The 18,394-nt window shown below is 46.4% G+C and overlaps 1 protein-coding gene across 1 annotated transcript in view; it reads left to right on the top strand.

Annotated features, from left to right (window-relative positions):
* GSG1L (GSG1 like) overlaps positions 1 to 18,394 on the top strand; it is a 268,680-nt gene that overhangs the window by 86,059 nt on the left and 164,227 nt on the right. The window contains exon 2 of the mRNA XM_007988670.3: positions 13,330 to 13,377. Within this exon, the coding sequence (XP_007986861.1) occupies positions 13,330 to 13,377 (48 nt within the window). The remainder of the gene's footprint in view (positions 1 to 13,329; positions 13,378 to 18,394) is intronic.

Below are 18,394 nucleotides of genomic sequence, written 5' to 3'. Positions count from 1 at the left end.
GAGGACAGGGATTTTGTCTGTATGGTTCGCTGCTGTATCTCCAGCACCTAAAATCAGACTGGCACATAGTAAGTGCTCAATAAATGTTGACAGGATACAACTGTGTGAATATAAAACATTGACATTGAGAACTTAAGAGAAGAGAAGTGTATTTTTAGGGATCAAGATTAATTCAGACACCTTCAGATATCACTACTTGATGTTGCGATTTTGATTCCTAAGATAGAGAGATGGAATATGAATTATCAGGATTTCAGGGCACGCAGCCTCCAGCCTGGTCTAGAATGTGGTTAAGCCCACAGTGTGCACAGGACTACATGTAAATAGATCCCAAGGCAGAGGAAAATCCCTTGCACACCCTGTAGAGGACACAGGTACTAAACAAGTCGACAAATCCATATACAGGACAATTTCAGAGCGTGATGGTGGTCTCACTATGGAAGAAAAGCAACGCAGGTGCAGGAATAAGCGTGATGGGGTGCGGAGGAGTGAGGACCACCTTAAGTAGGGCGGTGTGCCAGCTGTTCTCCATCCACCCCTCCCTGTCCGTTCCCTGCCCTTCTCTGTGCCCTAGGAACTGCCTGGACTCTGTGCCCATTGGTTTTGGCCAACAGGAGGCACCTACAGGGAATCAAGAGGGCAGAAGGAGAGAAAGATCAGGGCATTCCTTTCTGGCTCGTCGTGTTCTCTCCCTGTTGAGGTTTTGACAGTGACTACATTTCTCTAAGGAGTGGCTCTCAAAGTGTGGTTCCCAGGCTGGCAGCATCAGCATCCTCTGGGAACTCATTAGAAAGACCGATTCTCAAGTCCTGGCCTGGAGATGCTTAAGTTCTGATTCTGAGACTTGTTAAGTGTGAATTTGGCTCCTGGTGGCAGCTCCACCTCTATGGCTTCACCTTTTCCAGGCTCCTTTCCCTCCCCTGCCCCTTCAGACCTGGGTTTCCCGTGGTTACCAGCCCCTCAATCCTGTCCACACCTCTATAAATAATTTCTTCACTCATCAGTCTTCAGTGAGCCCCTTGGAGGTGCCATCTGTTTCCTGCAGGGACCCTGACTGTCCAGATGACCAGCATGTCAGTTCATCCCCATCTAGACAGGGAACACCCTCTCCCGGACACTGAGTCCCCACAGGCTCGCCTCAGCCATTGCTGGTCATTGAGATGGCTTGAGTTGGTGACCTTGAGTTGAGGCTGAAATTTAAGTCCTGTCTCTGTGCCCCTGGCCTGCAAGCAAGATGCAATGGTATGCAATGGTGAAGGGAATCACACAGGCCATTTCTCTTTAAGGCTATGGTGGATATGAATAGGCACTCTCACTTCTTCTAGCCAAGGAATGCCCTAGTCATTTACTCCTCTAGACCCAGTAGGATAGACCTCTGAGCTTCCACTCCCCAGAATAGCAAGAAATTTAGTCTCCAGTTTTTGAGATTTCCTTTTAGCCCCTGGGTTGTATGAAGTTTTCAGACCATATGAGAGAACACTCTAGTCTTGCCCTACCCTTCCCCTCCCCATGGCTGGTGGTCATGGGCACCATGGGCACCATGGGACCCTCAATGGGTGCAAGATTTTGGCTGAGCTAATAACCTCTGATCCCAAAGTCCAGCTTTCCTGAGACGTTTTTCTTTGAAGGCCCTGAGATCTTTTAGGGTACTGTGGATCCCCAAACATCTTCTCCCCTTGGAATCTGCTGGCCACCCTTTCCTTCCGCATGAATTCCCTCTGCTATCCCCTCCCTGAAGCAGGAAGACATCACCCTCCAGTGGGCCTCTGGGAATACAAGGGGCCTTTAGGGAGTCTCCTTCCTGGGGCGGGAGATGCCAGCTCCATTCACCTTCGTTATCTTAGCAGCCCAAAGGGAATCAGAGGGGGAGGGGGTAATGGGAGAAAGGACATCTTCAAGGGCCAAAATGAGGCCGTTCCCAGGCAACATCGATGGACATGGTGGAGACAATGGAAGGTGGAGGGCCAGGACCCAGGCTGGGGCCCACCAAGGAACCCAGAGCATCCCTGCAGCAGCCTCAGGCAACCTGGACTGCCACCCACTGAGTTGTCCCAGCTGTACCCCCTGCTGGTTGACAACAAGCTCTGCCGACCTACCCTATGATATGCACTATAGAAACGCCAGCGTTGGTGATCTTCATGTTTTTATAGGTAGGGAAACTGAGGCACCAAAAGATTCATGTTGATGTTACACATACAGTGAGTGATGGAGCCAGGCTGCACCCAGGCAGGCCTGGCTCTAGAATCCCTGCTCCAAACCAGTGCATGACCCCCTGGCCATGTGCTAGTCTCTGACGGTACCTGCATGTCACTCCTGTTTCCCCCAATTAGGCTGCAGAAGACTGTGGCTCACGTTTCCTCTGACCCCCATGTAGGTGAGAGTGATGATGATGAAAGCCATCTCCTAAGTACCCACTTTTTTTTTTTTTTGAGACAGAATCTCTCTCTGTCGCCCAGGCTGGAGTGCAGTGGCACGATCTCGGCTCACTGCAAGCTCTGCCTCCCAGGTTCACGCCATTCTCCTGCCTCGGCCTCCCAAGTAGCTGGGACTACAGGCGCCCGCCACCATGCCCAGCTAATTTTTTTGTATTTTCAGTAGGGATGGGGTTTCACCATGTTAGCCAGGATGGTCTCGATCTCCTGACCTCGTGATCCACCAGCCTTGGCCTCCCAAAGTGCTAGGATTACAGGCGTGAGCCACCGCGCCCGGCCAACACCCACTCTTTTTTTTTTTTTTTTTTTTTTTTTTTTGAGATGGGGTCTCTGTTGTCCAGGCTGGAGTGCAGTGGCACGATCTCAGCTCACTGCAACCTCCACCTCCCAGGTTCAAGTGATTCTCCTGTCTCAACCTCCTGAGTAGCTGGGATTACAGGCGCATGCTACCACACCCAGTTAATTTTTGTATTTTTAGTAGAGACGGGGTTTCGCCATTTTGGCCAGGCTGGTCTTGAACTCCTGACCTCAGGTGATCTGCCTGCTTCGGCTTCCCAAAATGCTGGGATTACAGACGTGAGCCACCGCGTGTGGCCCTAAGCACCCACTTTTTTCCAGGCACTGCATCTAAGCTCTTTGCCCATGTTGAGTCTTCACAAGACCCCTACAGGTGCTGTGCGCATTTCACCAACAAGGAAATAAAGGCACAGAAAGATGGGAGGACTCGCATGGCAGGAAGTGACAGGGCCAGCAATCGCACTCAGCTCTGCTGATTCCAGAACTCAGAATATGGAGCTATTCTGCCCCATAGATGCCCTCCCCTGAAGGATCGGCCAGTGCCATCATACGAGCCATCACTAAAATGAATCTCTGTTGTTTTTCTAATGTTGGAAGGGTATTTTTAATAGGCTGTGATTCTCATCCTGAGTGCACATTGGAATCACCTGGGAGCTTTGAAAACTCTACTGATATATGGGCCCCACCCTGACCAATTAAATCAGAATATCTGTGGGTGGGGCCTGAGATTCACATTTCCGGGGTTAAGAACCACGTAAATTGGTTGACCTAATAGGATTCTTCCCAGCTTTCAAGTTCCACGGTTCACCAAAGGTATGCTGCCATCAGGTGGCAGTAACATGCCACAGCTCTGTGATCTAATTGTCAAGCCTCAGCCTGAAGTGTGTGTGATTGAGAGACAAGAGCACCTGTCTTAAGGTTTAATGCCCAAAATAAATCCCTTAACTAAACATATAAACTTAATTGCCATTGATTTTGATATGGGTCACTTCCAAAAGCGGCAAGTCAATATGGTGCCATTTAGTACCTAGCTCATTAATCCTTAGATAATTTTTATCACAGAGACTAAGGATTTGGAGGAAAAGCATCTCTTCTGTGTTTGAATTTCAGCTGTTAGACTTCTGGCCATTGAAGTATCCTGTGTTCCCTATGTCATCTCTATGACTTTTCCTTAAACCTCAGCTTTGACCTGCCTGGGCAGCGTGGGCTACGTTTGATCATCTCTGCTTAAACATTTTCTGTTTAGCCTTGTCCATGTAGCAGAAATAGAAGTGTGAGAGCCATTTATTTTGGCCTTTCATGGATTTTCCCTGTCTCCATGGAGGTATATTCCCAGGGGATTTCTTTCAGGACCCCCCTCCCCGCTCCGCCAGCTGTCCACGGTGGGAACATCTGGTTCTAGTAGGAAATCCTGACATAGCGATGGGAGCAGAGAGCTGGGAAGATTTTAGGATGTGGAGTGTGGAGTCTGCAGACCTGGGTTGGGTCTTGCTCCATTTCTTACTGGCTGTGTGGTTATAGGCAAGTCATTGAAAGTTTAGACCCTCACTTTGCTTGTCTTGAAAATGGAGATTCTCATTGAAGTTTGTTGTGGGACTAAAGAGACGGCAAATATCCTTTCATCATAAAACTGCTCAACAAACTAGGAATAGAAGGGAACTTCCCTAACCTGACAGAGGGCATATATTTAAAAAAACCCACAGCTAACAACAAATTTTATGGTACAAAAATGAATGCATCCCCTCCAAGATCAGGAACAAGATGAGGATGTCCATTCTTGCCACTTCTATTTACTATTATATTGGAGATTTTAGCCAAAGCAATTAGGCAAGAAAAAGAAATAAAAGAGATCAAGTTTGGAAATGAAGAAGTAAAACTATCTCTGCAGATGATATGATTCTGTATATAGCAAGTTCTAACAATCCACTAAAACTGTTAGAACTAATAAATGAGTTCAGCAAGATTGCAGTTTACAAGATCAATATACAAAATTTAATTATGTTTCTATACACTGGCAATGAACAATTCAAAAATGAAATTTAGAAAACAATTCCACTCATAATAGCATCAAAAATTATAAAATACTTAGGAATAAATTTAACAAAGTAAGCATGAAACCTATATTCTGAAAACTACAAAACATTGTTAATAGAAATTTGAATAGATCTAAGTAAATGGAAAGGCATCCCGTGTTCATGGATTTGAAGTTTTAATATTTTAAGATGGCAATACTTCCCAAATTGGTCCTATTACAGATTCAGTGCAATCCCTTTCAAAATTCCAACTTGCTTTTTTAAAGAAATTCACACATTGATCCTAAAATTAATATGAAAATGAGAGAGACCCAGAATAGACAAAATGATCTTTAAAATGAAGGCCAAAGTTGAAGAACCCATATTTTCCAATTTCAAAACTGACTTCAAAGCTACAGTAATCAAGATAGTGTAGTATAAGGAGAGACATATAGATTAATGGAGTAGAACTGAGAGTATAAAATAAACCCTTTTACTTATAGTCAATTAATTTTTGGCAAGTTTGCCAAGACAATTCAATGGAGAAAGAATAGTTTTTCAATAAATGCTTCTGAGACAACCGGATATCCACATGCAAGAGAATAAAGCTGGACCCCTTTTATACACCATACACATAAATCAACTCTAAATGGATAAGAGACATAAATAGAAGAATTAAAATTACAAAAGTCTTAGGGGAAAGAATAGGAGTAAACCTTCATGATCTTGGGCTAGGCACACCCTTCTTAAATATGACACTAGGCTAGGTGTAGTGGCTTATGCCTGTAATCCCAGCACTTTGGGAGGCTGAGGCAGGAGGATCATTTGAGCCCAAGAGTTCAAGACTAGTCTGGGCAACAAAGTGAGACCCCATCTCTAATTTTTTTTTAGATGGAGTCTCACTCTGTCGCCCAGGCTGGGATGCAGTGGCATGGTCTTGGTTCACTGCAACCTCTGCCTCCAGGGTTCAAGCGATTCTCCTGTCTCAGCCTCCCGAGTAGCTAGGATTACAGGGGTGTACCACCATGCCCGGGTACTTTTTGTATTTTTAGTAGAGACAGGATGTCACCATGTTGGCCAGGCTGGTCTTGAATTCCTGACCTCAAGTGATCCACCTGCCTTGGCCTCCCAAAGTGCTGGGATTACAGGCGTGAACCACAACTCCCAGCCCACAAGCAACAAAAGAAAAATAGATAAATTGGACATCATTAAAATTAAAAACATTTCTGCTTCAAAGGATGTCATCAAGAAAGTGAAAAGACAGGCCACACAATGAGAAACAATATTTACAAATCAGATAACTGATAAGGGACTTGTATGCAGAATATATAAGAACAAATCACCCATAATAAAAGGACAAATGACACAATTAAAAAGTGGGAAAAGGGTCTGAGAAGACATTTCTCCAAAGAAGATATAGAAATGGCCAATAAGCCCATGAAAAGATGCCGAACATTGTTAGTCATTAAGAAAATGCAAATTAAAACCACAGTGAGATACTGTATGGCACTGGCAAGGATGCTCATAATAAAAAAAGACGAACAATAGCAAGTGTTGGTGAAGACATGGAGACATTGGAACCCTCATATGTTGCTGATGGGAACACAGAATGATGCATCTGTTTTGGAAAATAGTGTTGCAGTTTCTCAAAATGTTAAACATAGAGTTACGTATGACCCAGCAATTCTATTCCTGGGTATATACCCAAGAGAAACAAAAACTTGTCCACACAAAAACTTGTACATGAAAGTTCATAAATAACCAAAATGTGGAAACAAATTCAAACATCCATTATCTGATGAATGGATAAATAAAAGGTGGTATCCACATCATGTAATATTTTTCTGTGATATAAAGAAATGCATTACTAACATAGGCTACAAAGATGGTTGGTCCTTAAACACATTATTCTAAGTGAAAGAAGGCAGTCACAAAATATTATTATATGATTGTATTGTATGATTATATGATTCCATTTATATGAAATGGTATTTCATATATGGTATGATCATATTGAGTGTATTCTATGATTCCATTTATATGACTCATACAATATTGTATGATTCCATTTACATGAAATGACCAGACTAGGTGAACCTATAGAGACAGAAAACAGGTGAGCTCTTCCCTGGGGGTGGAAGGGTTGCAGGAAATGAGTGACTGCTAATAGGTACAGCTTTCTTTTCAGGGTGATGAAAATGTTTTAAAATTGATTGTGGTGATGGTCACACAGTGTTGTGAATATGCTAACAGTATACTAAAAACCATTGAATTGTACACTTTATTTTATTTTATTTATTTTTATTTATTATTTTTTTATTTTGAGACTGAGTCTCACTCTGTTGCCCAGGCAGAAATGCAGTGGGGTGATCTCAGCTCACTGCAACCTCCACCTCCTGGGTTCAAATGATCCTCCTGCCGCAGCCTCCTGAGCAGCTGGGATTACGGGCATGCGCCACCACGCCCGGCTAATTTTTGTATTTTTAGTAGAGATGGGGTTTCACCATGTTGGCCAGGCTGGTCTCGAACTCCTGACCTCAAGTGATCCACCCACCTCGGCCTCCCAAAACGTTGGGATTACAGGCGGGAGCCGCCATGCCTGGCTGAATTGTATACTTTGAATGTATGAATTGCATAGCATGTGAATTATATCTCAATAAAATTGTTAAAGAAAAGGGCAAATGTCTAGCACATAAATCTTAAATATTATTGAGGTGCGCAGTTGGTGGTGAGAGCTGGGGGCCTGCTGCAGGAAGGCTGGCATCTTCCTTAGGCTCAGGAGGCACAGAAGGGAGGGCCTGGAATACTTCTATAAAAGTCCTTGCCCATGAAAATGTTTTAGGGCCATGAAAATTCTTTGGGCCCATGAAAAGGTTTTAGGGCTGGGCGTGGTGGATCATGCTTGTAATCATAGCAGTTTGGGATGCTGACACAGGAGAATTGCGTGAGCTCAGGAATTTGAGACCAGCCAGGGTGACAGACTGCGATCCCATCTCTACAAAAAATTAAAAAACTAGCCAGATGTGGTGGTATGTGCTTGTGGTCTCAGCTACTCAGGAGGCTGAGGCAAGAGGATCACTTGAACCCAGGAGTTCAAGGCTGCAGTGAGCTATGATTGAGCCACTGCACTCCAGTCTGGGCAACAGAGCAAGACCTTATCTCTAAAAATAAAAATAAATAAATAAAAAAAAGAAAAAAACTAATTTATTTTAAAATCAGAAGAAAATATAAACTTTTAGGTGAAGAAAATGCTTAATACTTAATATATTCATCTTTATGCCAATGTGGTTGTAAAATAGAATTCTTCTTTTTATGTTTAAGAAGGGCCCCTAATAGGCAAAAGTGTGCAAGGCCCACCAACATTTTAATGTGGCCTTGGGTGTTGGTCTGAATTTGGCCATTACATCTCCTCCATTCCAGCAATATAACATTACAGAAAGTTTAAAACAATTCACTCAAAATCCATCCACTTCAGCACAGCATTATTTTATTTTATTTTATTTTATTTTATTTTATTTTATTTTATTTTATTTTATTTTTTTGAGATGGAGTCTCACCCTGTCACCCAGGCTGGACTGCAGTGGCATGATCTCTGCTCACTGCAACCTCCCCCTACCAGATTCAAGCGAGTCTCCTTTCTCAGCCTCCCAAGTAGCTTGGATTACAGGCGTATGCCAACACATCCAGCTAATTTTCGTATTTTTATCAGAGATGGGGTTTCTCCGTGTTGATCAGTCTGGCCTCAAACTCCTGGGCTCAAGTGATCCTCCCCCCTGGCCTCCCAAAGTGCTGGGGTTATAGGCATGAACCACCGTGCCTGACCAACACTTTTTAATTTTAATCCTCCCTTCTAGTTCTTGGCTGTCAGCAAACATCTCTTTCAGTAGGCTATACTCTGAGTATCTCTAACATGCTGTGTGGCCTGGGATGGTCTCTCAGCTGCCCTGGGCCTTATTGTCTTTGTCTGTAATGGAAAGCGTGAGTCCTGCATCTCAGTACAGAGCACGGGGCAGGGGCAGGGGAAGCCAGAATGCTGGAACCACAGAGCAGGGTTCACCCATCTGTGGCCTAGTGATTCTTTGGAAGGAGTGACATAAATAAGAGAGGAAGCACCTCCTTGTCTCAATACTTAAGACCTTTTGTGATCTGACCCCTGCCTTCCTTCTCAGACTCATCTCCCACCGCTGCCTCCATCTCAGCCTCTGCATTGATACGGGGCTGGCAGGAGGTTCAGGAGGCCAAAGGGGCTTCAAGAGACCTTATCAGAGAACTTAGGAAGCTCCAAGCAGACAAATGAGTTGAGAATGCTGAAAGCTTCTAGATCGTTTTGACTCTTCAGCCCACATTGGTTCCATTTCGACCCAATCTGTCTCTTTGCTGGGATCAGCAGTAATATCCTGAAGCCAGGGGTTGCAAACTCACCCTAGAGTTTATCCAATCTAGCGTCACAGGGGCCATCTTGGTGGTTTAGGTGAGGCTAGGGGCAGAGCAGTAGTGGGCGGTGGGGACTGTGGCAAACCAGACAGCTTGTAAGTGCCTTATCTAAAGGAGGCACAGCTGCCCGGCCCCATGTGATTGCTGCTGTGTGGGATTGCGGGCTCAGCACAGTCAGATCTTCTGATTCTTTCAGAAAAAATTACAAATCTGAATTTGTAGGTAGCAATTTACCTATTTTTATGATCCCGTGTAGGTCAAACAAAATGTGTTTGTGAGCATAGGTCCAGCGTGCGCCCCCTCTCTTTGTGAGAAAGGTCTAGAGGTTGGGCCATGATTTGCTCAGTGCTGCATCCTTGGTGGCCAGCACTGTGTCCCCGGCATCAGGGAGGCCTGGGAGGAAAGACTGAAGAGGGGAAGCTTCTCGTAGACATAAGGTTTCAGTGGCATGCATTCATTCATTCATTCATTCATTCATTCATTCGCTCATGTGTTCATTTGCTTGCTTATTTGTTCATATATTCCTTCAACATTGTTTGTTTCCTTTTTCCTAGACAGGGTCTTGCTCTGTTGCCCAGGATGGAGTGCAGCTTACTGCAGCCTCAACATCCTGGACTCAAGCGATACTCCTACCTCAGCCTCCCCAGTAGCCAGTACTACAGCCCCGTGCCACCACATCTGGCTAATTTTTAAATTTTTTGTAGAAATAGAGTCTCTCTTTCTTGCTCAGGCTGGTTGGAAAATATTTATTAAGCAGTCACTGTACGCCAGGTTCTGTCGTAGCTGTTAGGAATCCATCCAGAAGGGAGATGGAGAGTGTCAGGGGAGGGACGTTTGGAATTTTAGATAGATTAAATGGAAAGCCCTCCTTGGGAAGATAACATTTGAGAAAAATGATAAGGGAGAGGAGGAGTAAACCACTCAGTGCGAGTGAACAGTGCTGCAGGCAGCAGAGGCAGCCAGTGCAAAGGCCGTGAGGCAGGAGAATGTCCAGCACGTTCAAAGATCAGCAAGGAGACCAAAGTGACAGGAGTGGAGTGAGCGAGGGGGAAGACAGGAGGGAAAGAGGTCAGGGTGGTAATGGAGAGACAGATCACAGGGGATCTTGCAGGCCGCAGTGAGGACTTAGGCTCTAACTTGGGGTGAGTTGGGAATGCTGGGAGGGTTCTGAGCAGAAAAGGGACATAATCTGTTTTAGGTGATATCAGGATACTTCTGGTCACTGTGAGGATGGGGCAGAAACAGAGAGACCAGTGCAGAGGCTACTGCAGTGATCCAGGTGGGAACCGATGGTGGCTGGACCAGCGGAGGTGGCGGGAGGTGGCTGGATGCTAGATGCTTTGGGAAGCTAGAGCCACAAATGAGATAAAGATGGCACCAGGGTTTTGGCCTGAGCACCTGGGGATGGAGGTGCCATTTACTAGCTGGGGATGCAGTGTAGACTTGGCCCCTGTCCTCACAGAGCTTGCAGCTTGCTGGGGGAAATAGACATTAATGTATGTGTAAGCCGAGTCCCCTGTGAGCTTCTTCTATTTGTAAGAAAGGGTGTGGAAGAAGTAGAAAGTTCAGAAGAAGAAAAGGAAACTTTTAGGTGAAGAAAATGTTTAATACTTAATAGTAATATTGTATATTCATCTCTATACCAATGTGACTATAAAACATAATTTTAAAATTATTTTTAAGTTAAATTAAATTTTATTTAAATTTAAAATTTTTGGCTGGGCGCAGTGGCCCATGCCTGTAATCCCAGCATTTTGGGATGCTGACGCGGATCGCTTGAGGTCAGGAGTTCGAGACAGCCTGGACAACATGGAGAAATGCCATCGCTACTAAAAATACAAAAATTAGCTGGGCGTGGTGGTGGGTGCCCGTAATTCCAGCTACTTGGGAGGCTGAGGCAGGAGAATTGCTTGAACCCAGGAGGCGGAGGTTGCAGTGAGCCAAGATTGCACCACTGCACTCCAGCCTGGGCAACAGAGTGAGACTTTGTCTCAAATAAAATAAAATAAAATAAAATAAAATAAAATAAAATAAAATAAATAAAATATTTAATTTTTGTGGGTATTTAGTAGGGGAATATATTTATGGGGTACATGAGATATTTTGACATAGGCGAACAATTCAATTACACTCTTTTAGTTATTTAAAAATATACAGTGAAGTTATTATTGACTACAGTCACCCTGCTGTGCTAGCAAATAGTAAGTCTTATTCATTCTTTCTAACTATTTTTTTTACCTATTAAGCATCCCCACTGCCCTCCCAATCCCCTACTACCCTTCCCAGCCTCTGGTAACCATCCTTCTACTCTCTATGTCCATGAATTCAATTGATTTGTTTTTTAGATCCCACAAATAAGTGAGAACACGCAGTTTGTCTTTCTGTGCCTGGCTTATTTCACTTAACATAATGACCTCCAGTTCCATCCATGTGGTTGCAAATGATAGCATCTCATTCTATTTTATGGCTGAATAGTACTTCATTGTGTGTATGTACCACATTTTCTTTATCCATTCATCTGTTGATGGTTAGGATGCTTCCAAATCTTGGCTAGTGCTGCTATCCACAATTGATAAATACAACAATTGTGCTATCCACGATGGATAAATACAATTTTTAATTAATTATTTAGTTTTTATTTAGGAAGGGGCTCATTAAGGCAAAATGGCCCAAGGCCCACCAATGCCTCAATGTGGCTGTGGATGCTGCTCTGCACTTTTATTTTTTGAGACAGAGTCTTGCTGTGTTGCCCAGGCTGGATTGCAGTGGTGCGATCACGGCTCACTGCAGCCTCTGCCTCCCAGGTTCAAGCGATTCTCCTGCTTTAGCCTCCCAAGTAGCTGGGACTACAGGTGCGTGCCACCACACCGAGCTAATTTTTGTATTTTTAGTAGAGACGGGGTTTCACCATGTTGGCCAGGATGGGCTCCATCTCTTGACTTCTTGATCCGCCCACCTCAGCCTCCCAAAGTATGATCTGCACATTGAATTTCCCTCCCTCTAGCCTTTGAGGAAACAATGTAACAGTAAAGAAAATGTAAAGCAATTCGTTCAAAATCCATCCACTCTAGCACACCACTTTCTTTTCTTTCTTTTAAATCCTCCCTTCCAGTTCTTGGCCAAGTCAGCACACTCTCTCTTTTTTTTGAGACGAAGTCTCACTCTTGTCCCCCAGCCTTGAGTGCAATGGCACGATCTCGGTTCACTGCAACCTCCGCCTCCTGGGTTCAAGCGATTCTCCTGCTTCAGCCTCCCAAGTTGCTGGGATTATAGGCACCTGCCACTATGCCCAGCTAATTTATATATTTTTAGTAGAGATGGGGTTTCACCAAGTTGGCCAGGCTGGTCTCAAACTCCTGACCTCAGGTGATCTGCCCGCCTCGGCCTCCCAAAGTGTTGGGATTACAGGCGTGAGCCACCGCGCCTGGCCAGCACACTCTCTTTTAGTAAGTTATTATCTCAGTGCGACTAACTTGCACTTGGGACGACATGCAGAGGCAGACTCGGGACGGTGACCGCGCCCCGTCGAAAACCAAGGTGCTGTGAGAGTCAACAGCGGGAGTGTGTTCCAGGTGGGGAACAGCATGTACAAAGCCATGGTGTGGGGGCTGCACAGGGGTGTACCCGGAACGGGGCAGAGGGAGAGGGCAGTGGGTGGACAGGCCAGTCAAGGCCTATTCTGGGTCCACATATGGGAATTTGAACTTTCTCCTTTGGGAAGTCATCGAAGAGTTTCAAACAGGAGCAAGCTGTGTGTGCGCCTGTGTTGGATGTGATCAGAGCTGTGTTTTGAAATGACCCCTTCAGCTGCAGCGTGGAGAATGAATTGGAGAGGGGCCTAGAGTGGAGGCCCGGGGAGGCCAGTGTGGAGCAGCGTGGATTCTGGGGGGAGGCTGTGGAAAGGGACCCAGTTGCTATCGCCGAGGTGGAAGCAATGGGCCTGGATGGATGGGGTCAGGAGGTGAGAGAGTTGGCAGTTTCGCCATCCACGCTCCTGGGATATTGGGCGTCTAGGAATCAGGGCTGGAGAAAGATGTCACTGGGCTTGGGTCAGAGACACTGGCTTGCTCCAGGGCTCGTGGGACGGGGGCAGGCAAACCTCGGAAACCCACGTGTCCTCTCACATTCTGAAAACGCTTCTCTTCTTTTCAAAGGTGAAAAATGTCGCAGCTTCATTGACCTGGCCCCGGCGTCGGAGAAAGGTGAGTGTGGCCCCAGCTCAGCTGTGGCAGCTCCGCCCTCTCTGGGGACATCTTTCCTGTCTTGGTGGCTCCCCAAAGCCCTGTGACAAAGCGTCTCCTTCAGCATCCCTGGGCAACAGGGTCCTGGAAGCCAGACACCTTGTTGCAAAGCCCTGAGTTTCTTGAGCTCTCAGTAGAGTGGGAGAGGTTGGTGAATGGGGACTGCCTGCCCTCCCTGTCTGACGGAGTAGTCCTGAGGGTCACCACCCTTCCATTCCGTCCAGTGCATGCTGGGACTGTGGGAGGGATGATGGGGGTGTGGACGTTTGGTTCAGGCAAGACCGGTGTTGGGGTTTGCCTCCAGTTGTAGGATTTGACCTTGGAGGAGAGAAGCCAGGTGCCTGGCCTTTGTCATCTCACAGGTGTGGGGAGGGCCAGTCTGATTGGATGCTACCATCTAGAGAGGTCTCAGTGGTGTTCAGAGCCTGACAGCAGAGGCTCTGAGCCCACAGAGATGTTCAGAGCTGTGCAAGGCAGTGACTGGATTATCAGGAGCAGGGCACAGCTTGAGTAGGGCGATAGCAGTCAGGATTACGTTTAGTTGGAAGTAATAGTGACCCTAAATAACTGATTTCAATGGAGAAATTTATCTCTTTTGTAAAAGTTTGGAAGTAGGCAATCCAAGGTAGGTCTGCTCCATGAAGTCCTCAGGATCCTGGCCCCTGCTGCCCTCTCTGTTGTCCCATTTCCTTTTTCTTCATGGTCTAAGATGGCTGCCAGAGCACCAGTCATTGCATCTGCATTCCAGGCAGCAGGATGCAGGAAGGGCAAACTCTAAGATTCCCAGAAGTTATCTTCCAACACCGGCATATATCTCCTTGATCAGAACTAGTCACATGGTCACACCCAACTGGAAGGGAGGCTGGGAAATGTGGTCTTTATCCTGGGCAATGCTGTGCCTAGATGAAAGTCAGGGATTTTGTTATTGTGGAAGAACGAGAGAATGGACGCAGGAGGAGAGCTTGCCTTAGGGACATGGGGGAGTGTGGCTGCCTCCCCACCTGCCTACCCTCTGCCACCCAGGAGATACGCTGCCAAGAGTGAAACAGGTATGCGTCTCTTCAGATAGCCTGGAGATTAAGAGAGAGCTCTGGGCTTGGGAGTCAGGGGAGGAGAAACTGAGGCAGAAGGGCAGGCACTACGTGTTCCAGAAGCTGGTGACATTCTATTTTGCAGACACCATCTCCTTGGAGCGCTCCAATCAAGTGGAGCTGGTGAAGTTGAGGGGCAAGAGACAGGGAACCCACTGGGCCCTCAGTTCCCAGAAAGCGACAAGGACTCCCTACCCCCTCTTGACAGTCAGGACCGCCTCCTCTATTTCTTTGATGTCCCCATGGCTGTGTCCTGTTTAATTGCTACACGTGGCCATCTCTGAAACATTTTGCTGTGCAGCTCAAGCCACAGCTTCCAAATTGAGATCACTGGGAAACACAATAATACGTCACTGCATGGCTGCTATTTGTTGAACAGTTACTATGTGCCGAATACAGTGCCAAGCACGTTACAAGCATCAACTGAGAAACCTCCCCACAACCCCGTGAGGAAGGGGCTGTCATTTTCACTGCCACCTGGCAGATGAGGAAACCAAGGCTTAGAGAGATGAAGTCACTTCGGTCTCACACCTCATGAGGGGCAGAGCTGGGTGAAATCCAGGCCCGCGCTTCACACCTCTCCACTGTCTGCAGCCCTCTGGGGTGTGCATCCCATAATTCCCAAGGCCTTGGAGCTCCTGGGTCAACTTTGCTCCAAATCTGGCTTCCAGAAAGCAGGGCCTGTGTGTGTGCACGTGCATGTATGCGTGTGTCCCGGGTGAGGGTGAGCGTGCGTGTGCACGAGCAGCTGCTGCTATGTGTGTGTATGCATGCATGCCTGTGGATGAGCAGGGTGAGCGTGTGTGAATGTGGGCATGGAGGCGTGTACACATGCATGCACACGTGCGTGCACATGTGAGTGCAGGTGCCTTGTGTGCCCATGTGTGCATAAGCACAGGTGCGTTCTAGGGTGAGCACACACGGGTTATGTGCCCGTGTGAGTGCACGTGTGAATGTGAGTACGTGTGTGTGTGCATGTCTGTGTACAGTGGCAGGTGGGTGGCCTGTGCGCCTCCAGAAGGCATCAGGCCTTTATTTTGCTGCTTTTACAAGAGCCCCAAAGAGGTCATATCTTTGTGTTTTACTGGCCTTGTGATTTTACTTTTAGGGCTTGGCAGCCACGCCAAGAACCTTCTGGCTGTGTATATAAAAATGTTTACAAGGAGGCTGAGTGGGCTGGCTTTGTCACTGAGGTGCTGAATGATTTTCATGTACTCTCTGTCTCTCAAACACTGTAGCTCTTGCTTGGGGTTGGCAGCGTTTGGTCCAAGGCAGCTCCTGTGGCCTCTCCGCATGTATACGGGCCCAGCCCTTCCAGTAGACACCGGCAGTAACATGACACCCTCAGACCCATCTATTTTCTCCCCACCACACTCAGCTTCTCCGTTTCACAGAAGAATCCGAAGGCAGAGAGACGAGGGACTTGTTCCCAGCCACACTGGGAGTGCAGAGTTGGATGTCCACACCCAGCTGTGTTCTCACCCAATGAATACTCTTTCCTTATGTTATGGCTCCTGCACCGGCTCCCTCTGGGACCTCCCTCCTGGTATCTTTCTGATCTGCCACATATGCTAATCACGACACTGGCCCTAACTGACTTTCAGACGGTACTTACTGTGTGCCAGGTGCTATGCTGAGAACTTGGCACACGTTGGCTCCTATAATCCCCCTTTTACAGGGGAGGAAACTGAGGCACAGAGCGACCACACAGCTGGAAAATGGGGAAACTGGGATTTGAACCTGAACAGTCTGGCTCTTAAATTCCTAGTTCTCCTGCTGAAAAGCTTAGGGCTTCTGAGGCCTGGGGGATATCTGTACCCGCTTTATCAGCTGAGGTCCGGTGAGTGCTTCCCTTCCTGCCTCCAGCTCCCGCTACCTGGCAAACCGTGGCCATGATTTCAAGATTTCCACGCTCTTCTCAAATGCCACTTCCCCATTCCCATTTTCTCCAATACCCTCTTGTCCCCTGCTCACCTACCCTCTCCCTACTGGCAAAATATTTGTCCGTCATCAGTTTCTTACCATAGCATCACACATTTTTCTTCGTTTGCCTGACTATTCTAGTTTTGTGTTTTACATGGCAAGTGTCTTTTTTGTTTTATGGTAGCCTAAACCACAACCATTTTTTAAATCTGGATTCCTGCCACAATCTTGTAAGTGGTTACCTCCTTTCGTTATTGCCCCCTGATTTGCTTGGTATCCTTTATGATCTTTATTTTATATTTTGAGATGGGGTCTTGCTCCATTGCCCAATCTGTAGTGCAGTGGTGCGATCATAGCTCACTGCAGCCTTGAACTCTTGGGCTCAAGCAATCCTTCTGCCTCAGCCTCCCGAGTAGCTGGGACTACGGGTGCACGCCAACACTCCCCAGTCTGGTGCCCAAATGGTCACTTTTTCTTTCTTTCTCCCTTTCTCCCTTCCTCCCTTCTGCTCTTTCTCTCTTTCTCTCTTTCTCTCTCTCTCTCTCTCTCTTTCTCTTTCTCTCTTTCTCTTTCTCTTTCTTTCTTTCTTTCTTTCTTTCTTTCTTTCTTTCTTTCTTTCTTTCTTTCTTTCTTTCTTTCTTTCTTTATTTCTTTCTTTCTTTCTTTCTCTCTCTCTCTCTCTCTTTCTCTCTTCTCGTCTCTTTTCATCTCTTCTCTTCTCGTCTGATCTCGTCTCGTCTCGTCTCGTCTCGTCTCTTCTTTTCTTGGCATAGTTTCACTCTGTTGCCCAGGCTGGAGTGCAGTGGTGCGATCTTGGCTCACTGTAACCTCCACCTCCCAGGTTCAAGCGATTCTCCAGCCTCAGCCTCCCGAGTAGCTGGGATTACAGGCGTGTGCCACCATGCCCAGCTAATTTTCTTTTTTTTATTATTATTATTATTAGTAGAGACAGGGTTTCCTCATGTTGCCCAGACAGGTCTCAAACTCCTGGACTCAAGCGATCCTCCTGCTTCGGACTCCCAAAGTGTTGGGATTACAGGCATGAGCCACTGCACCTGGACAAGTGAACCCCTATCCTGAAGCTACCTAGGAAACCCCAACCACCAGCCAGTTCATTAGCACACGTAAGACACTCTCATCACTCCAGAGGTTTCAAGGGCTTTAGTAGCTGTTTGCCAGGAACCATGAGATCAAATATATGGTTTTTATTTTATTATATCACAGTGTCATGATTATGCACATTTGTTATAGAAATTTTAACAACCCTGGCCAGGTGCGGTGGCTCATGCCTGTAATCCCAGCACTTTGGGAGGTTGAGGCGGGCAGATCACCTGAGATCAGGAGTTTGAGACCATCCTGGCCAACATGGTGAAACCCCGTCTCCACTAAAAATACAAAAATTAACTGGGTATGGTGGCATGCACCTGTAGTCCCAGCTAATTGGGAGGCTGAGGCAGGAGAATGGCTTGAACTGGGAGGTGGAGGTTATAGCGAGCCGAAATTGCACCATTGCACTCCAGCCTGGTCAACAGAGCAAGACTCCATCTCAAAAAATAGAAAAAGAAATTTTGATAACCCCAAGTGTGTAACTTGCAGGTGAAAGTCTCTTATAAACCCACCCTTGGGTATTTAATATGAATGGTTTGGTTTAACAGTTCTTGAAAAAAATGTATACATACACACACGTATGTACATACATATATTTGATACATAAAATCATGGATTGTTTTTCATGTCAGTACACAGAACTCATCCTTATCTTGAAGCAGGTGTAGGATATTCCATCGCATGGTGACTGACATAGTTTTTTTTTTTTTTTTTTGAGATGGAGTCTCACTTTTGTCTCTTGTTGCCCAGGCTGGAGTGCAGTGGCATGATCTCGGCTCACTGCAACCTCTACCTCCCAGGTTCAAACGATTCTCTTGCCTCAGCCTTCCAAGTAGCTGGGATTATAGGCACTCACC

Source organism: Chlorocebus sabaeus, chromosome 5 (assembly GCF_047675955.1).
Source record: "Chlorocebus sabaeus isolate Y175 chromosome 5, mChlSab1.0.hap1, whole genome shotgun sequence".
Classification (NCBI taxonomy): Eukaryota; Metazoa; Chordata; class Mammalia; order Primates; family Cercopithecidae; genus Chlorocebus; species Chlorocebus sabaeus.
The sequence above is the reverse complement of the archived record's forward strand: the minus strand, read 5'-3'. Positions and strand labels throughout refer to the sequence as shown.